At 33.9% G+C, this 22,530-nt stretch overlaps 2 protein-coding genes across 2 annotated transcripts; one reads left to right on the plus strand and one right to left on the minus strand.

The window, feature by feature from the left end:
• Positions 1–11,049: 11,049 nt before the first annotated feature.
• Positions 11,050–14,784, minus strand: LOC141711877 (uncharacterized). Its single transcript, XM_074514576.1, has 10 exons — positions 14,166–14,784; positions 13,898–14,087; positions 13,552–13,685; positions 13,116–13,228; positions 12,873–12,996; positions 12,197–12,352; positions 11,806–11,961; positions 11,546–11,625; positions 11,326–11,375; positions 11,050–11,224 (listed from the first exon to the last, which is right to left on the minus strand). Exons 1-10 carry the CDS (start codon positions 14,547–14,549, stop codon positions 11,088–11,090), a joined length of 1,524 nt encoding a protein of 507 aa, XP_074370677.1. The 5' UTR covers positions 14,550–14,784; the 3' UTR covers positions 11,050–11,087.
• A 4,350-nt stretch (positions 14,785–19,134) lies between these two features.
• On the plus strand, positions 19,135–21,728 carry LOC141713948 (secoisolariciresinol dehydrogenase-like). The gene is made up of 3 exons (XM_074517506.1): positions 19,135–19,439; positions 20,593–20,700; positions 20,816–21,728. Exons 1-3 carry the CDS (start codon positions 19,135–19,137, stop codon positions 21,591–21,593), a joined length of 1,191 nt encoding a protein of 396 aa, XP_074373607.1. The 3' UTR covers positions 21,594–21,728.
• Positions 21,729–22,530: the final 802 nt, after the last annotated feature.

The following is a 22,530-nucleotide window of genomic DNA, read 5'->3' on the forward strand; positions in this document are numbered from 1 at the left end:
ATACTTAATATCTGATATTCAGAGGCAGAAGAAACTTTACTCTGTAAAGTCTAACAGACCATACTATCCAAAGTACAGAGTTCACAATGGTGATTTAGTTGAGATGAAGCTCAATACTGCCAAAATCACTACTTTTCTGGGTATTAAGGGTGTTGAATTTAATCTGGAGTCTGACAAAGCTTATCTGATCAGACTAGATCAGGAGATAAGGAAAGCAAAGATTAATGATCTCAGGGCTGCTATCTTTCAGATAGGAAAAGATACAGTTGAACTTAAAGATGCTAAAAGGAGGATGATAAATGAACTTGAATATGCTGAGAGAACTCTTCTGAAGAACTATCTCAGAACAACTCCTAACATTCAAGAGATCAAACACTGAAGCCAAGTCAAGGACTACAACTGTTAAATTTTGAAGTATATACAGGCTAAAGCTGATATCAGACTTTAAGGATGGTAAAAGCTACACGGACTGTGAGTTGTAGTTATTTAGTCAAATTCTCATATGCATTTGTACTTAATGTTTTTGACATCATCAAATATTTATTGAACTTGTATATTATGCTAATTTACAAATTGGGGAGATTGTTAGATATATTTGTGATGTCATGTCTAATAATGATTTGTGTTCAGTTTTCAGATCTTAACTAACAGGACAAATCAGGACTTAACTGGAAATCAATACTTATACTGAAGTCAGAACTTAAGATATCAGAACTTAAGTTATCAAAACTTAAGATATCAGAAGATATTCATCAGAAGATAATATCAGGACTTAAGAAGACTTTCAGATAAGGAAGGCGGCTGATTGAAGGGAAAGAAGATCAAGACTAAAACAAGAAGAGATATGCATGGAGAAGAATTCTATGAAGAATAGAAGACTTGGAGTAAAAGATAACTAATTGATATATTTTAGGATACAAAATTATATTCGATATCAATTAGAGATTATTTTGTAACTGTGTGGTATATAAACACAGACATAGGGTTTACACTATATGTGTTATCATTATCGAGAATATTATTCATTGTAACCCTAGCAGCTCTCGTGATATTTGTTTATCACTGAGAGAGAACGGTTCCATTGCAATACTATTTTATTAATAAGATTATTCTTTGTTACATACTTGTGTTCATAATTCGATTTGATTGTATTAAACACTGTATTCAACCCCCTTCTATAGTGTGTGTGACATAACACAACTACCAAAAACACAAAGTGAATGAAATAAAATAGTTCCATAACATACAACTTGTTCCATTATAATGAAAACTAAAAAACAGTTACAAAGTTTTTTCATAACACATTAACAATAAAATTGAATTACTACATTTCTTCTACCTCAACATCGACACTATTACAAATGATGTACATGATAATTGCAACCCATGTCACAATCAGCAAGGTAAGTGCCAACTTGTTAGCTGGTTTTTTTCCTTCAATTACTTTGCAGCACAAACAAGACCTTTCAAGTGCTTCACCAGCTTCATCCAAGGAACACCCACTCATCCTCATGCCATCAACTTATTTTTCAAGATAGTTAATCCTACACAAAAGGCCCGGAATGATAATTCTTGCACGCTCACACAACGGACCATCCAACCACCTAAAATAATGACATTGATCGCAAGAAAAAAATGGCGACTGCCATTTGCAGTTGTCCAAGTTGTTTTTGCAACAATCCATACTCCAAAAAAACACCTCTCAGTCATGTTTTTTATAAATTTCTTTTTAGCCCCCAAATACACCATATTACCATGTTTATATAGATGGAAGGAAGAAGGAAGAAGATGACTATTGTAAAATATCATAAATTTAAAAGACAATTACACCCTCAACAAAATTGAGCCTAACGGTCTTATTTGATAGATTAGTAATGGAAGGTTGTGATTTGCAGCGCTAAAACATGCTTCGGGTGTAAAATGCAATTATCAAAAGTAGTTACGGCGAAGTGAAAATGGAAACAACCAGGTGATGCGGTTTATAATTTACCCTAATATTTATCTTTTTGGTTGGGAATTGTAATCTTGTCTCATACTTTATCCTGTATCGATCCTTGTACATTTTCGAGATTATTAAGTTATTATTATTGCATAATTCCTAACCCCGATTTTGAGAGCGTCACATATTTTTTATTACTGACCGCCCCTTTCGATTATGAATCAATTGAATTGATTCCACTTATAAGTGCAATTAGGCCCCATAAATATTATACTTACACGTCAGTTTGTGGTCCACGTTGATAGCCCATATTAGTCTAGGCCCAATAAGAGGAGCCCATGGCCCAGTTAACAAATGACTGAAGGACTCACGGACAAGTGGCAACATCCCCACCATCTAGGTGGCCCAGATCTGGAACCTTCTAACGGTTCGGATCCGGGGACACGTTGGCCCATCACAGTCATCCACGTGTCCCTCAATCCAATATTCACCAATGGTCCAGATCCAAGGTACAAACCCCTAAACCCTAATGGGAAGCCTATAAAAAGGCTGATCAAAAGGTGTATTAGGGGTTACTGAATCTTTACTATCTACACACCTATACACACACCACTATCTATCTGTTTAATTCCTATATTACCCTTTCTTCTCCGACCCCATCTCATTTTCACGCCGGAGGTGCCGCGGTGATGCCACCCCCCCCTCCGGTTCTGTTTTGCAGGAGCCCATCTTACAGCTACACCAAAAACACTATCATTTCTGCGTAAATAGAGGTAGAGTCCGGATAAAAGTAGGAGAAGACCCCGGGGTGATTTGGAGTTATCCTCAAAAACATAAACCAAGAACAGACCCCGGATTCAATCTAAAATTAAATAGCCGAAAACCCATTTTTCCGCATGCAAATCACACAAAATCAATGTTTTTTACACAAAACAAACACCAAATCCATGCCAAAACTCTACACAACCCCATAATAATACAAAATTGATGCAAAAACTCCAAACCCATTACAAGACTTGAAAAAAACTTATGACTATCAAGGACAACTCGCACGAAATGGTGGCATGCATGGCACAAAAATGAAAGAAAACAAGAAAAAGTGAAGGAAGAAGTGAAGAAACTTACAAGTAGCAGGAGAAAGAGAGAGGCTTTTAACAAAGTTTTAATAATCTTCCACAAATCTCATTTTCGCTCTCGATCTCGTGTTCACGCAAAAGGAAAAAGAACAGGAAGGTGGAAGTATTTATAGGGGTGAGAGAAAGGGGTAAAAAGATGAACCATTTTTTAGCCAAAAAATACATCGATGCCACGTAAAGAATTCCCACTGGTCTACGAAAAATAACTGCACAACAGTTATTATACCCCCTGTCATGGTGATTATTGCAAAGGCACGTCATTTTAGAAAAAAAGGGGGGAGGAAGCATTTTGTGCACTCAAATGTACACATATACATATACGTACACATCTGTGAGACCGAATGGAATTCCAACAGAATCCTGACAACCCGGATTTTCAGCCGTTACTTTTCAAAGTCCGGTCAAATCAAGGACAACCTGTCCTTATCCCGAAATTTTAATTTCATATCAAAAAGACAAACCAAGTCAACCCCGGAGTTAGGGGCAACAAATCAATGAAAAAACCCATATTTTTCTTCTAAGTAGTTCAAGAAACCCCACCTTGGACACAAATTAAAAAGACTAACCAAGTCAACCCCGGAGTCTCATATTCATAAGACCCTAGAGTTAGGGGCAACAAATCAAAGAAAAAACCCATATTTTTTCTTCTAAGTAGCTCAAGGAACCCCACCTTGGACACAAATCAAAAAGACTAACCAAGTCAACCCCGGAGTCTTATATTCATAAGACCCCGGAGTTGGGGGCAACAAATCAAAGGAAAACCTCATATTTTTCTTCTAAGTAGTTCAAAGAACCCCACCTTGGACACAAATCAAAAAGACTAACCAAGTCAACCCCGGAGTCTCATATTCATAACACCCCGGAGTTAGGGGAAACAAATCAAATAAAAAACCCATAATTTTCTTCTAAGTAGCTAAGGAAAATAAAATTTACTCCCCAATCCGGAAAATCCGCATAAGGGAGTGGGAGGCAAATGATAGCCCATATTACTCTCGGCCCAATAAGGGAGCCCAGGGCCCAGTTAACAAATGATTGAAGGACTCCCGGACACGTGGCAACATCCCCACCGTCTAGGTGGCCCGGATCTGGAACTTTCCAACGGTCCGGATCCGGGGACAAGTTGGCCCATCACAGTCATCCACGTGTCCCTCAATCCAAGACTCACCAACGGTCCAGATCCAAGGTACAAACCCCTAAATCGTAATGGAAAGCCTATAAAAGGCTGATCAAAAGGTGTATTGGGGGTTACTGAATCTTTACTATCAACACACATATACACGTACCACTATCTATCTGTTTAATTCCTATATTACCCTTTCTTCTCCGACCCCATCTCATTCTCACGTCGGAGGTGCCGTGGGGACGCCACCCCCCCCCCCTCCGGTTCTATTTTGCAGGAGCTCATCTTACAGCTAAGGGTGTGCATGGTGCGATTTGGTGCGGTTTTTAGCATTATCCGTAGCCAAACCATACATGCGGTTCGGTTCGGTTAATTGCTATTAACCGCCACCAAACCGTTTAAAACGATTTTTCGGTTTCGGTTAACCATTTATCGGTTTCGGTTTTTATTCGATTTTTTATACATTCTTTATTTGTACGATTTTTTGTTGGTAATGTGTTTGATAAAAAATAACATCAAGTTAAATGATAATATTACATTAATCACCAAAGATTTGTCACTTTAGAATTCGTTAATCAAAATTGATATATTTTATAAAATTAGTTTTTGAATGTATAATTCATATTATCTTAAATAATGAATACGAAATCGAATAAAAATATATATTCATAACAAAGAAAAAAAGAGTATATATCAAAACATATGATAAATTTGATTATATACATATTAAAAAATATATAATTTAAGAGTATTTGCATATTGATCTTAATTAAAATTATGGTGTTATATTATACAATTTATCATACTAATGTTAAGTAAATATTTATTTAACAAAATATTAGAACCGGATTATGAGAATCTATATATATATATATATATAATATTATATATATATATATATATAATTAAATATAATATAGCGGTGGGGTTTATTTCGGTTCGGTTTTGATTGAAAACCGAAACCGAAATTGCACCGCTAATTCGGTTTTTGTCGATTCGGTTTTTTTCGGTTTTTTCAGCGGTTTGGTTTTTCGGTGTGGTTTATCGGGTTTTTTCGGTTATTTTTTCAGTTTCGGTTTTTTCTGCTCACCGATACTTACAGCTACACCAAAAACACTATCATTTCTGCGTAAATGGAGGTAGAGTTCGGATAGAAATAGGAGAAGACCCCGGGGCGATTTGGAGTTATCTTCATATAACATTCATCAACATGTCATGTAAACATAGGTGAAGTCATCTACGATTAAAACCAAAAAATTAAAAAAAAAAAAACTATACTCGCTATCATTGGCCGAAGTAGGGACATTTGGATGCACGTGTCCCCGCCAGTTTTAAAAAAAAATACTCCCTTCGTCCCAATTTATCTGTCCTGTTTGATTTTTTGTGGTCAAATTGACTCAACTTTGACCGTAAATTAAATATCAATCTTTCATTATTTTGAAAAACCGAAGAATACGTATTAAAGTAGATTACGTGTACTTTCTAATGATATAACTTTTATAATTTTTTTCGATTATATACTATATGAAATTTTCAGTTAAAATTTGGTCAATTTGACCATAAAAAGTCAAACATGACAGATAAATTGGGAAGTATTATTTTTATGTGGGACCCACAACTTTGTACAATATTTATACAAAATATTAGACCTGGTGCATGATGCCCGTAAATTTCATATGTTAACTTTTTTCTTTCAATTTTTATACGGTAAAAACTTAGCCAAATGATACGGAGGATAATAGCGGTTTTTTAAATATTGTTCAAAATTTGGACATAGTCATCAGTGTGAGGGGCAGACCGATGTTTTATTACTTGACTGAATAAAAAATTGACACTTAAATTTATTTTCATCAATATAAAAAATATAATTATACATAAATTTTTATTTTAACATTATTTTTTGATTTTTTATATATAAATTTACATGTTGAAAAATTAAAGTAGATGTTTAAATCATTTATTGAGTGGAGTTAAATTTTCGATTTCCCTATAAAAAAATGTTAATAGGCCATTTTTAATCTTAAGTGATATATATATAAATATATATATATATATACATGGTTGGTATCTATACAGTCCCCTATTTCATTGAAATCCTTGGAGTCCATATATGTTTTGCAAGTAAAATATAGTTTAAATTGTTGCAAAACGTATTATTTTTCGAATGATATTCTACAAATATCACAATTTTATTGAAAATCTTGCATATTGCATAGATTTTACAAGTAGAAAGTTACAAAATATATTAATATACAAAACATGCTTAGTTTAGAGAACATAAATGTTCATGTTGCAACCATACATATTATACTTGTAAATATATGAGTTTTGCATGATTTTATTGAGATAATAATATTTGTGAAACATGTTTTGTAAAGATAACATGTTTTAGAAAATATTTTATTTACAGAAAATATAGATGGACTCCGAAAAATCAAATTAAAAGGTGAATTTCATATAATTATACGTAAATTTTGTCAATATAGAAATTCACTGCAATTGGAGCCAACCATGGCCACCCTTAGTCCGCCCTCATCAGTGTAATATATTTTGACTCAATTACTGCTTACTATGATTAATAACTTTTTGTCATTATTAACTAACCGAATTCGTATCAATACCGATTTAATTTTGCGAAACGTACAAGTCCTGTTTCTTCTGTAGTGTACAACGAAAAGATTTTTGAAAGTTCGGAGTATAAATATGCATTAGAGGTCTTGACAAGAACCTACAAATCTGGGTCCATTCTTGTACACAATAATTCAAGCACGCAGTACTTGCTTAGGATCAACAATACCCCAGCATATACTTAAATAAATTAAAGAAAGTGAAGACTGAAGGAATTAGATGCTCCCCTTCACAAATATATGGGTTCTATAATGAGCACACAAAATAATTTACATTAAATGTACATTATTTCATCAATTTCTTATTGATACCCACCGGTTTCTGTATGACCACCTGTGATCTTATCATATACTCATCTACTTGCGGTTTTTAAAATTATAATTGTGGAATAATAAAAAGTTGGTTGTACACGTGAACTTACAATGACCAAGTTTTTATTCATGTTAATTACTCAGGCCTGATCACAAATTCATAAATTATTAATTTTTGTACATTCAGAATGCATCGGCTCAATGTAACAACATAAATATCCAAAGCTTTACTTTCGGACCAAGATCAATGTATGAAATCGAAAGGTTGATACGCATCTGGATTATAGAAGTATTTGTAATATTAGTTAAGTAGTTTAATCTGAGGTTTATCGATCAGATAAAAATAGCATCTTTACTTGAATACTTTCGGTGTTCCAATCATAGGTTGGCAAGCCTAGCTAGGGACCATCTGGGATCCGGAATCTCTCAACAAGTTAGCGTTTTGAATTGATCTTATATATTTCAGGATTATTTTTCCCATGTTTTAAATTTACTTCTTGTGCTCGAATCTTTGTGTGGTCGCAAATTTCTGTGTATTTTGGGTTCGAGAGTCCTGTCATCTAGAAAGTAATTTGTTGATATCAATCTGCATTATACTATCTATTTTTATGTGATTTTTCATTTGCTAGTTTTTTAGAGGAATAATAATGACAATTTGTATTTTCTTTAAATCTTAATTACATGTGCTTAGAAGTCGGACCAGTCTAAGAAGAGACTACTGAAGCACATAATTTTTTTGGTTTGATCTCTAAGATAAGAATGCAAAAATGAGAATGGGCTTAGTTAGAAATATAACTTTTGGTTTCAGGTGAAGAATCGAGTTCTCTTGCCAAACGCATTTAACTAATTCATAGCTGTCCATTGCATAGAAATTAGGTTACAAAGGCATTGGAGGAGGGGGACCTCTTAGACAAGGGGTATCATGTAAATGAATAAGCTAAGTTGGGGGTGGACCATTTGAATAAGATGGAGCTATCTTTTCCACCAAATCATAAGCCGATATCTTGGACTTTTTATGGACTTTTTATGTATCTGTGTGGGTCTAAATCTACAGCACCTTAATGAATTGACTTTAAAAACTTAATAGCTAATTAACATGACCCTCTCTAATATTTTTCAGGAGATCTGATAGAGATTAGGGGATAAAGTAGCATGTGATCCAAGCTCTGGTGTACACTGACATACCACCATATATACACAATATGAATCCTTTATATATGGATATGGTGTTAGACTATGATGACAATGATTAAGTCTATCTATATTGATTTGGTTGATCAACATGCATAGACATATATAAATCGGCTGATGTACATTTACATAAATCTCTCAAAATTGTTAGATATAAGAACTGATCAGAAATGTTTAAGTTAGGTAACCTAGGTTGTTAGTAACATAACATTGACAATGCCATTGCTACGGGGAAGATGCTAAATTGATCATGCATGGTGTGCTTAGAAAATACTTACCGTTCAATGCTCCCTCAATCCCGTCCTTTTGTACACTTTTTTTACATATATTACAAAATTTTGAAAAAGTAGTTAATATTTATTTTCAAAAAGTAGTAAAAAAACTATAGGGTCACCTCCTCGTATAACCATTAACCTTAAGAACCCTTAGAACCTAGGTAAGAGTTTTTGCCTTATTTATTCGGGTTGTACTTAGAATTCCACAATTATATTTTGTAAATATTTTAAATATATATTTTTAGCATACACATTTACGCAAAAAACATTTACATAGGTATAGATCATAATGGTCTATTTAAAATTTAGAATTCTGCACCAAAATTTATTTTATTTTATAATAGCTCCAATATTCTATTTTAAGGATTCGTTAAGTAACCCAAAATTTATAATATAAAAATTAACTATATTCAACTATTTTCTTACTTTAATATTGATTGATACTTTTGTTTAAACTTAGGGTTCAAAGCCAATGTAAATGAAAAAATTTGAATGTAATTTCTCTTATTGTCAAAAAGTTTATAAAGATGTGAAATAAAAACTTAGCCGTAATTAATAAAACATTAAATCCCATGTCCTCTAGTATAATTCTTGTTACAACTCTCTTTGGAAGGAAGGATGTCCCGCTAATTATCTGACCCATGGGCAGGACCATACACCGGCCAAATCAACAGGATAGGTCGAGATATTCAGGTTTAATTTGACTTTAATGGAGTATCCTGAAGAAGAAAACTGTATTGTCTTTTTGTACAAACATATGTATAAGAATAATGACAGTAATTTACCAAAATAATTATAAAATGAGGTGACATATATATGCAGACACATATATTAATATGAGTAAAATTATTGGGTGAAAAAAAATTGTAACAATATTTGGGTCCTTAACATTTTCCTATCTATAATCAGCTCGATTATATTGTAAAAGTTTAGTACTAATGAAAATATAATTTAACATGATTAGCAAAAAAAAAGAACCTAGAATAGAACACTATTTCATTTGTTATTGAAAAAGAATGCTAACCATAAGAATGATATAAATTTAAGAATAATTAACATATAAACTTACTATAAAATAATTTTTCAATCATTTAAAAATTTGAAAATTTTAGCACAAAATAGTGTCTCAATATTCCCAATGATCTCTAAAAACACCATTCATCCTCTATATTTTTTATTAAATATTTTTTTCTCCTCATTTACTCCCTTCTTTTCTCTATTTATGTTTCTAGTTATATTCAAATTATTAGCATTATTATTATTATTATTATTATTATTATTATTATTATTATTATTATGAATGAATATAAATATTTTTGTTAATATACGGTGAGACTTGCTCTTTCTAGTTGGTTTATTTCAGTACTTTATATTTTATATATTTTACGTAATATTTTCTTAAATATTGAAACAATAGTGTTGTTCTAATATTAGTTTCTTTTATTAAGATTTTAACAATTTATTATGTTATTTTATTTAAAAATATCCATTAAAAAATTTTCTAAATTAATAACATCACAAGGAGTGATATTATATTTTTTCAATTATTATGAGAGATAATTGATGATCTGAAAAAAGAACCTCAACTAATTAAAAATAAAGGAAACTGGATAAATTGGTAATACGAATAGATAATAATTTATCAAGAAAAGTGCAAATAATTTGAAAGCAGTATGCTTAAAAGTTTAAAAATATATTATTATAAGATTGTAATTAATAAATATAGATTATAAATATTTTATATTCCTGTAATATATATTATGGTGGCAAGAGAAATGAAGGTTTATTAAAAAATATATTGAATAGAGAGTCGATTATTACCGAGGCTAAATGATACACTAAATATATTTTCTTATATAATTTTTCTTTGTTTCATAATGTGTTAGAGTATAGACTTTTATGTATTTATATAATTTTTTTATTAATCTAGTTTCCCTAGAAAAATTTATAATAAACACATGAAATCATTAAAATTAAAGACAATATGTCTGAGTAAATGAAGAATCGTGTAAATTGTAACTGTGTGAGACTTAAACGAAAATAAAGGCTTAATGTTGGAAGTGGTCCACTGGTCCCGTATTGATCCATATTTGAGGAGGCCCATATCCTCCCAATTGTCATAAATGAAATGAAATTATTGTTATTCAAGTAGCACAAAGCCAAAATCCAAATATAATTAGAGACAAAGGATATTTTGGTGAGTAGTTGTTTATTTTAATGAATAAAATTTATGAAATCTGTTGGGCACTTTTTGTTTCATAATTTTTAAATTGCAAGAGATCACTATTTTAACATTTATCTTTAAAATTTTGCAGAATAATGACATCTGCTTAAAATTAAAGTTTATTAAAGTTTAAACATTTATTTAAAACTCTAATCTTGTCAAGTTATTCATGATATTCTTATCACGTTATTATTGATTTAAAGGCATGAAAGTGAGTGCTATATGTATAATAAATTTAGTGATATTTTTATATATAATAAAATCTAGCGAGAAAGATGGAGCAAGCTTGTGTAATACTGGGAGAGCCACTGTGTAATAATTCTAATTTCTCTGCTCCTTATATCTTTTAGCCATTCTGGATCTTCTCTTGTTGCATACCTCAGGTCTACATGGTGAGCACCTGCATTTATATTATATATGTGAGTGGGGGAAGAATTTTTAAAAATGTAAGATTAATAAATTCAAATTCCTATCCTCCTTATATCTTTTAGCCAATCTGACCTTCTTTTGCGACTATAGCGATTATGGATTTGGAGATATCCTCTAGTACCCTGCACCCAATAAAATAACATTAAAAATGTAATAACCGTAATGTATCAATGTTATTCATCTTACAACTTTAACTAAATTAATTTTTTTACTTAAATTAAAAAGTATATTAATCTTATTTAATTTATGAATAATTCAGATTTGCAAATTAGAATAGTATATAAATTGTTACCCTCCCCCGCTCCAAGGATCTCTTAATCCATTGAAAAATATAATATTGCTCCCAAATCGCTTCAGGACATTTTTGATATCCTGCGTAACAAAGTAAAAAGGATAAATTAGGATCCACACTTTATATTTAAGTAGCTTTGTCTGTTTTTATTGCTGAATTTTAAGCAGCATTTTTAAAAAAGAATATGCTTTTCATTATTACTTTTGGCAAGGAGATGATGCTTGGTAAGAAAAAGAATGGAAAAAAGAGAAGAGAAATACATGGCCTCCAAACTCGGTGGTGATCCAATTGGGTCTGGGCCAAACGTTATAATAGTCGTGGCAGGATTCGGCCCAATCTTTGTAGCTCGGTTCGCTCACTGGAAACATGCTCTCCTCATTGCTCCCATCTGTTGGCATTACCATCTCTGTGCAAGCCTATAAATAATTTTTACACACAGCATTTCTCCATTTTCAGTTGTATACACAATCAAATGTAAAGATCGTATTTTATGCAATTAATTTAATTTACCAACTCGATTAGCGGTCGTTTGTTGTGTTAATGAGTTGAGAATAACATGAACATGTTGAGCATAAACTTGTTGCAAACTGATCATCAATCGTTTTTCTGAACTGGGAAACATTTGTACAAGTTGAGATTATAGAGTAGTACCTGCCAGCTCCATTCATCGAGGCCGTGAGGATCAGAATGATCATCAAGATCGAAACATTTGGCATGTCCAGTGTAGTTGTAGTAGATATTAGCAGCAGCATATAACTTTGCGAAAGTGTCTTTCCCATGCTCCGGATTATCTATTGCTTTGCACATCTACACATCATAAGACAAACAACCCCACTCCATTCTTAATTCAAGTACACTTGGGTGCTGGGTGAATTGAACATTTTGTTATACATATCGGCAGAATTTAATATTGTGTAGCAGTGACGAACCAGAATTTAAAATGATCTGAAATGTTCATGGGATACGTGCCCCAAAGATTTTTTTTTTAAACTTATTTTTTTTTTAATAATTAACGTAAAAATATGTATATTTCATCAAGTGCCCCTACTTGAAAAAAGTTCATTTTTTATATGGATCCGCCAATGTTTGACATAAAATTCGTCTAAGTTTAGGTTTAGCCTAAACTAGCTCCGCCACAAGGTGAAGCAAAAGGAAGCACGACTAATTAGTATGAAGATTGAGATAACGTTATGCATGTCTTCAGGTTTTCGTTTATGGTAACAGGAATATGTAGTAGTAGTATTTTGTTCAGTATGAGAGTTTTGTATGTAAGCAAGAAACAGTAGCTATAGCTAGTAGCTGTAGTTGGTTTTGGCAAAAAATATACCTGTTTGACTGGATAAGCTGGCATGGGATTAAGGAAATTGGAAGGAGTTGGATAGTCTGTCATTCCCGTGTAAATGAACGCTGTACTAAGCCAATTACTGAGAAGATTAGCACTGATAGCATTCCTGGATCCAAAATTGATTATGTACTAATATCAGAATGTTGTCTGTGTGCATAATGAATCATGTACATGAGAAGAATTATGTACTATATTTACAGAACTGTGGGAAAATGATTTATTTACTTGCATATATGAAATGATTTCTGAAGCAAGTTGAGTCCTCCATGCTGCTTAGCGGTGTCTTCAATTTTTTGCCAGGACCCTTTGATCACTTGGTAACAGTTTTCGCTCTGACTCTGTTTATTTACTTTCCAATGTTATCTTATGTTCAATAATACAGTGACATCAAACTAAAAAAGTAACAGTAGCTAGAATCTTTATAAGAATTAATTCATAAACTAGCAGCATATGCATGGCTGTCAGATTAACAAGTTTGTTGGCCTCTAGCAATGTGGTATACAGTAGCATATCATCAGTTAATGGTGCATGTCTGTGTCCATCCCCCACTTGCACCTTATCTTAAACCTCATCTAGTACCAATACAACTCTGCCTTGTTCTTTTTATTCCATAAAAGTATCTGCAGAAACAGAATCTCATGAATAACTAAAAGTAACTTACCCTGAAGTCTTTGGTGATAATGTTGTAAAAGCTATATGGTGAAGTTATATTTTCAAAATTTAGGATTGGTGCTGAAGATGCCAGAGCTCCAATTGCTACATGTGGGTACTTCAGCCTAAACCATGCCGCCAGCACTGCAATTTATAACCCGAAAATATCACTTAATTCCACATATTACTTCACTTACAAATTACTTCACTAGGCGCAATGATTAATAATTTAAATAGTTCTATGTCTACTATTTTTAAGTTGAAGAAACTCTCAACAAAATAAGTGCAGATAATCATTTATAGATAGTGTGTGATGCCTTCTTCTTTCACGAGTTAACAAAGGTTTATGAACATACTTCCTCCGTAGGAACCTCCAAACACGACTACAGGAGAGTCAGTTGCAGTCAAATTCTTTTTGAGATCAATGATTACTGTGGCATAATCAGCCAATGCCTGTGTTGAACTTAGATATCCAAGTGTACTTGAATTTGCATAAGCCACTTCTTTATCACCTCCATAAGGAATAGATTTCCCATAAAACCTATGCTGTAAATGTACACATTGTTAAAGACAGAGAGCTACCACTAATCTACTTCTACATTGGATTAATCTACTATTACCAACCTCAATGAAAACTAGAAGAGCTTTGAAATGTGGAGCGATATCAAACATAAAGCCAGTGTTTTGAGTAAACCATTTGATATCGCCTTCATTTCCTGTGTAAACAAAGATTGGAGCATTCTTCTTGGCTCCACCCCAGTAAGTATCATTGATCAAATATCTCTGTTGAAATTTATGGTAACTCTGTGGATTATAATTAAAGTGATCAAGTATTTGGGTGAAATACTTAGTCTTATATAACTCATTTTCGGGTTTTGATACCATAGAGGAAGATATTTTCTCAGGCTGAAAGACTGAACCAGGAAATCTATGAGCTGCATATGAAACACAACTAGCAGAAAACAGAAGAAGGAAGATTAAATCACATGAGAATGTTAAGACCCTCATTTTGCTACCTCTACTTTTGAGTATACAATTGGTAACAAAAACACCAGAGGAGATAATAGGAGGGAATCTTCAAAAAGTGACCAACTTATTAACAAGGTAATGAGACACTGAGAAAGTTATAAGCTGATGATATGACAAACTTTTTGATGCCCTGTTGGACTTTATGGTGTTGGTGGTGGACTACATCCATGTCCAGAAGAATCTCAATTTTATGATTAAAGATTTTAGTAAAAGGTACTCTACTTTAAATGTCATTAGTCTACTATGAGACTTTTGTTTCTTTTTGGTAATGATCAATTACATCAATCAATTGTTAATTTGTTACCAAAACTAGAGGATATCCATAAAAGCTAAAGATGTTATGTGAGAAACAAATCGAGTCGACTGCAATTTTAAGTAATCTTTCATTGTTTGTTCTTGATGTATTCCCATTAGTTAAAATATCGCTTTCATGGCGTGCCTTGTTTTTGCACTTGTCCACCAAATTTGGGGTCCTTGTTTATTCAAATTTTGGAACATTCAATAAATTATCAACTTTGTTGTCAATCTCAATTATTCGTGGACTCCGTTTGATTAGATCGAAGAGAGTCTTGGTTTATATTATTAGTCCGATTGCTTCCAAAAGCATGTGGGTTATACTGTGCCAGCTAAACTTCGATGGAAACAAGTTTTATTTAGTGTAGTATACATATAATGTAACGGGTTTATTGGATCAAAGATTGCCTTCAATTTTTTTGTCTTTCTATCCTACAGCCCATCAATTAAGTAATAACAAAAGCTGAAAGGATTACAAGTAGATTGTAATATATATTACTCTTTCTTGTCTGTTCATAAAATCTTTTAGAAGATCGGATTCAAAGTCCAAAGGAACTGAATGAGAAAATGAATACGTATTCGAGTTTTGCGTTGCAGTAAAATTTTACAGCAAAATTTTTGAAGATCTTGGTTAGTTATCTAGTGTTTCACAGGAGACTCTCCTGAGTTGTGAATTTACTTCAGTTCTGCAAGTTAAAGAATGATGCACAATGCTAGCTTGTTAAGTTTAAATAACTCAAAAAAAAAAAGTTTAAATAACTTGTCTGGACTCTGGATTATACTTATAGCACAAGCATAGTTTCTATTAGATACTAGTAAGCATTATATTTGTACAGATTCAAGAGTGGATTCGCTTCTTTTTATGAGATTTCTACGAAATCAGTTAACCATGAATGTCTTAACATGCAGCAAACGTCAATGTCATGAAGGTCATAACGAAATTAAGAAGATGTTAGTTCCTCATTTTTGTAAGCACTCTTGGGTCATTCCGGGACTACATTAGTCATGAATTTATGTTCATCTGGATGTTCAAGGTTTGAAAATCATTCAACATAATGACTACCTTCTGATTCTTCTTTGTTTCTGCCTTTCTGCTCCGATACCCCCAGCCTCGACTTTGTACTAAGCCTCTGCATTGAGTAAGTTCTCTCTTCAACTCCATGACCAAAAAATGGTGAATGTAGTGGGTGCGCCCATTCCTGAATGGGACTAGTAAATTCACCACCTGATTCTAAGCTAGAACTAGACAATATTTTATCCTTAAGGTCCTTTACCAATTCCTGTCTCAGCAATTCACACTTGTCACTTTTTATTTGAGTTTTTTTGTCAAGCCCATAAAGTCTCTCCTGTTGTAGGACCTTAACTGGGATCGGAGTGTTCCGAGTATGGATACCACGTTGAAATCCATCTGATATGCTCCCCTGAATATAACTACTACTTCTTGGAACTACTTCTGATATGTACTTCTTTGCTATCATTTCATCATCAGTTAATAAAATGTCCCTAGCAGCTGTAGAGGCATGAGTCCACTTGAAACTCCCTCTTTTGTTGTCCATGCTCAATTCTATGGAATGAAGATCACTTTCTGCAGAACTCTCACCTACTTCACCATAATCTTTTTCTTCATTCTTAGTAGACCTAAAATTAGTTCTACTAGAGCATGTCGTAAACTTGTCACAACTTGTTTTCCCAGATTTTTTGGATTTAAAGAATGCTTCAAGTTGATTCATCAGCTTTTCCACAACCCCATTTTTCTCGTCGACCTGGACCTTACACTCGGACAGTTTTCTCTGTACCTTCTTCCCTCTTGACTTTCTAGATAGTTGTAAAATCATGTGATCCCTTTCTAACTCCTTTTGACCAATATCTGAAGCTAATTCATGGCATGCTTGCTCCACTCTCTGTCTTGCTTTCTTCTCGCTTTCTAGTTCTTTCGTTGTGTTAGTGAATGCAATTTTTGTTTTAGTCAATTGCCTTTCAAGCTTATTGTTCAAGATCTCATATTGGCACCTTGCCTTCCTCTCCACTTTAAGTTCACCAGCAATTGACTCAATAGCAACCTTAACTGCTTGTTGTTGCTTGTTATCACATGAGGCTCTTTCCTCAGCTAAACATTTTACAAGGTAACTCATCTCTCCTTGATAGGATATTTGTTCTTTAATAAGTTGATTTACCTGCAGACTAGCCCTCTCAAGCTCAGAATGCAATGCTGAGACAAGGGACATGCTCGATGCACGTTGGCCGTTATGAGCCAAAATGCGATCAATAATTTTCAGCAGTTCTTTGGAAGTCACTATAGCATTACTAAGATCCTTTAGACGAGTCCCGACTCCAATTATGGGCTCCCTTGGAGTTCGGGCTCGATAACTGACTTCAGTCTGCAGTACAGATAAACAGATAGTAAACTTCAAATAAGTAGTTAACAAAGAGGCAAGGAGATGAAACAGCAGATATAATATGTAAGTTGTTTAATTCATCACCTTCATCAAACTTGCACTGCTATGCTGATCCACTGCCCTAATAGTTGGTCCTAAATGTTTATCTTCCAGTGACACTGAAGGTGTCCTCTGATGACAACTAGATATGAACCTATCCATTCTCTACAACATGTTTAATAGTCATTATCTTAAAAAACTGCTATAACTATCTTCACGGAACACACACAAGATGAACAAAACGTTAATCTCTTGAGTATGCTGGGTAAGGCTGCGTAGTACATCCTACCCCTCTCTCCTCTCCTGGATCTAAGCAACATTTTTCTGAGTAGGGATAAGGCTCATTTCTCATTACATCTGTTGCTACATTTTTCATATCTAAATCCAACAAGGGTCGGGTTAGATTACCACCCTTACATAGTGATTCAGATTCCAGATATGTTATAAAAGAAAATAGTTACTTGCATAGTCAATACAAACTGTAGCTTTCAACAAATTTCTGTAATGAACATAATCAATCAAATATAATCCGTGCTGAAATGCAATTTACTATAATATACTTAATTTTAATTCTGCTAGATTGTTGCACAACAAAAAAGAATAGACTTACCTGAGAAACAGAACCACGTGGAGCATGATCAGACAAATGAGAAACTGAAGCCGGAAGCACCATGCTCAAATTTTCACCCCTCTGTATAAACTTCTTCTCTTCCATCACTTCCGACAACGGCATTTCATTCATTTTCCAAAAGTTTGCCGCCAGTTTCCTTGCTGACACCTGCATGCTGGATCTTGACCTCACTCTCCCTCGAGTCGTGCCCACCACAATACCCCGCTTATACCTGTAATTTAAAACTTGTGATGAGGTTGAAGAAGTTGATAAGCAATTTCTAATTTTACGTGATTCTTGAATCAAATCCTTATGCCTCTGCATTTCCCACTTTGTTCTTCTCTGTTTCAGAGATCACACTTTTTGCTAGATAATTTGCATAGACAGTAACAGGCCTAGGGAAAGGTTAGAAAATTTTCAGTCTCTAGGTTTCAGTCTTTCAACTCCCACGAATATTTAGGAACAATTTTTTGTTTTGCTAACTCCTAACAAAATCAGTAAAATGAAAGAAAATGGCCTTCATTTTTATAGAGTTCTGATTCCACTGACAAGAAAATTGTTTCTTCATGCTAAAATAATTTCAAATTTATTGAGTTACTAAACTAGGAAAATGGGTTCTTGGAATTGGAATGTGACATGGGAGAATAAAGATGTTCAATTGTGAGCATCAAAACATTTATATGATATTTTATGAATGGAGATGTATGGAGAAGAGGGAGACTGGTTGGAAAATACTAGTATAGAATTAGTAGGGAACTCCGCTGCTGTCAGACTCTAAAATAAAATAACAAACTTTAGAAATTTATTGAATTACATTTTCGAATCCCAAAACTTTTTATAAGAAATGGGATGAAATGGAGTATAGCAGAACAAAGAACTGAATATAACCTCATATTCATCTGATTTAATTTGTCTATATATCTTCTAGTTAAGTAATGACTGGGCAAATTGCTAAAGAATCGGTCTACTGCACAAACTTCAGCACTCCTGGAGGATGAACTGTGCTTTGTGCTGTTAGCTTGTTCTAGTATTTAAATTTGAGCAAATAATAGTTAACATATACATATTGTTGCTTGAGGTTCTTTGTCCAGCACGGAGCTAAGGTTGTTATTGCAGACATTCAGGATGAACGTGGGCACAATCACACAGTTGTTTAGGAATTAGGAAAGTCAAATTCTGTTTATGTCCACTGTGATGTTACAAATGAAGATCATTTAAAGATGCCATGGACAAAAGAATTGCAACTTATGGAAAATTCGATATCATGTTTAAGAATGCTAGCACCTTCGATCCTAGCAAACCTCAATTTTTTGACAACATCAAGTCTGATCTCGAGCATTTCTTTGCCATCAATGTACCTGGTGCTTTTCTAGGCATGAAACATGCAGCTCGAGTTATGGTTCCAGCTGGAGCCTATGCTATGGTCGTGCTGGTGCAGCCCCATATGCTTACACTGCCTCAAAGGATGTTATTAGGACTAACCAAAAACCAGGCGATTGAGCTTAGACAATGTGGAATACTGAGTCAATTGTTTGTCGCCTTATTTGGATTCCATGTCTCTTCCGGCCCAAGTCCATTGTTGTTAAACAGAGCATCTTCAAACAAATTCCCTTTTTCTGTATTCTTTATTCCTCACAAACCAGCCTCAACTAAAGTACGCTCCTTAATCAGAATCCTTCTTGAGGTCTGCACTTTTTCCTTGATAATTATCTACTACAATAAAAGACTAAACAGAGTATATAATATCAAAAGTTGTTTGTTTTCAAATACGTAAATCACACACTAAAATATTTAAATTTTTACAACATGTAACAGTATTATAAAATTTGAGGCAGTATAAAATTGAAGGCTTTAGCCAATTTCCTTACTTGCCTATTAGAAGAACCGCCCTGTTCTCAGCATTACTGTGACCGGCGTTTTTCCAGACATACAGCATGCGGCTGGAGTTACAGTATCCAGTTTGCTTATTTAAATCCAGTATCCAGTAGACAAGATTACGCACGAGCCCCTGGCCCCCGTACTTCATAATCACCACACACCAAAAAATAAATAAATCACTTCAATCAAAATGTTGAAGGGCAAAAAAGTGGGTATATATTCGAGCTAACTTATGGCACGAAAAACTCTTCAATTCGTCATCAGGAAAAATTATATTAATAAGAAATGGCGTAGCAAATTGTTAAGAAATTGGCAAACTTCAGAAACTATGCAATACTAGCGCTCCTGGAGGATAAACTGTGCTTTCAATAGTGCTGGCACTTAATTTGATCAAATACTCAGTCTATTGTTCGAGATCGGGGTCTGTAGGTTAACAGACTCTCTACTCTTTCATAGGTAACCTCTGCGTACATCTTACTCTAACAAGACCTGCTCTTTGAGCAGAATTTTAGTAGATATGTCCGGTTTGGTTTGATTAATACTAATCTATTATCATCATTTGTCGTGTGTCCTTAAATAATGATCTACTGGCGTTACAATCATACATCTTCTTGCTTAAACGTATCATTTGTGAATTGAAGCATCTTCTTGGCCTAAACAATAAATCCGTTTTTGAATTTAGATGCTGAGAACTAGGACGGCAAATGTGACACTCTCTGCCTGCTTAAATTTATATATCCAGACTAGAGCAACAAAGCATTTTTAGTTTTTAGTTTGGTAAACTAAATGTATTATTTCCCTCCAGCTCCTTTGTCATAATAAATATCTATAATTTACTTGAATTTCATCCGACGCAATTTATCTCTGTAAAAATGGCGAGCACTGATTTACTTGCAACAGCAACCACAAGAAGGTTAGTACAAGTTGTGAGGTTTAATTTCACAACCTACGTTATTGACTTTAGACTTAAAATTTTCACAAAGTCGCTGCTATAATGGTAAAGTCTAACAATATTTTGATATATATAGGTTAGAGGGTAAGGTTGCGCTGATTACAGGAGGCGCTAGTGGCATTGGTGAACACAGTGCAAGGATCTTTGTCCAACACGGAGCTAAGGTTGTTATTGCAGACATTCAAGATGAACTAGGGCATATAGTTGTGGAAGCATTGGGAAAATCGAACTCTATTTATGTCCATTGTGATGTTTCAAATGAAGACCATGTAAAAGATGCTGTTGATAAAGCAATTTCAACTTATGGTAAACTGGATATCATGTACAACAATGCTGGCATCATCGATCCTGGAAAACCTCGAATTCTTGACAACCTCAAGTCCGATTTTGAGCGTGTTTTTGCTGTCAATGTGATAGGTGGATTTCTAGGCATGAAACATGCAGCTCGAGTTATGGTTCCAGCAAAAAGTGGGTGCATAATTTCAACCTGTAGCCTTTGCTCTGAGCGCGCTGGTCAAGCATCACATGCTTACACTGCCTCAAAGCATGCTATATTAGGACTCACCAAAAACATGGCGGTTGAGCTTGGACAATTTGGAATACGAGTCAATTGTTTGTCTCCTTCTGGAGTTGCAACTCCTTTCGGAAAGAATACTCTAGGCGTCGAAAAGGATGAAGAGTTTGAAGCTTTTTTGAACTCATTCGCTAATTTGAAGGGCGTAACCCTCCGGACTGAAGATGTAGCCAATGCAGCACTTTATCTTGCAAGTGATGAGGCCAAGTACATAAGTGGTCAAAACCTTTTTATTGATGGGGCATTGGGGAATGTTTGTTCACCTTTGAAGATGGTTTAGTATTCTGCAGATCTGTCTCAATTACAACTCATTACAAAAACTACGGTTAAGCTTATGATCTGTCACAATAAACTGTTAAACCAGAAGTGAGTTGAACATTATTACCTCCAGCCCTTGTGTTCCCGTAACCTCTCTGCCGTGTATTTTTGTTTTTGAATGAATAATAAGTGTCTTTTTTCATATATTTTTATAATTAATAAAGTTATGTCAACATAGTTAAGTTTCTATGATTAGTGGACAAAGATTAGTGAAGTGACTAAACAACGCTGCAATTTATGTCGTTCATGTCCGCCTGAATGATTTGCAACAATTAAATTGATGTAAATATCTCAGAAAAAGGGAGAGTACTATATAAAAACTAAAAGTACTACATAGTAATCATCCTGAGGATTACTTCATATGTTCATCCTGACATGTTGGTGCTAATTCCATGGTTCAAAAACTTTTTTTCCTGGTAGAAAAAAAAATATGTTGCAGTCACTGCCAGCAGAGTTATGTCATTTTAGCCCCAGGTTCGAAGGTTTTTATAATCATCATCGCCATAGTTCAATCTTCGACAGCTAGCATAGATTTATATCTTTCGAATCATAAGCTGATAACACTTATTATTATAAATTCATATACAACCAACAACCTTCGCTGCTGGTAATTTAATAACAATACAAATGTTTTATTAAGTTAAAAAGCCTCCGGTTCAGTCCTTATGGCCGGGGCCTAATGTGAGGGCTGAACTACATCCTTATAATAGGATCAGCTCTTATTGTTTGTTTGAACAGTAAACATAGAATGCTGTTTAGTTAAATAGTTCAAATCAAATAATTTAATAATATATTATTTTTGTGTTGTAGAGTTTGGTCATCAGCTTCAACAGTTTATAAAATTGACATAACTACTTTTTCCCTCTCCTTATCTTCAACTTGCTTCGTCATGATATCTA

This window comes from Apium graveolens, chromosome 3 (assembly GCF_009905375.1).
Source record: "Apium graveolens cultivar Ventura chromosome 3, ASM990537v1, whole genome shotgun sequence".
Taxonomy (NCBI): domain Eukaryota; kingdom Viridiplantae; phylum Streptophyta; class Magnoliopsida; order Apiales; family Apiaceae; genus Apium; species Apium graveolens.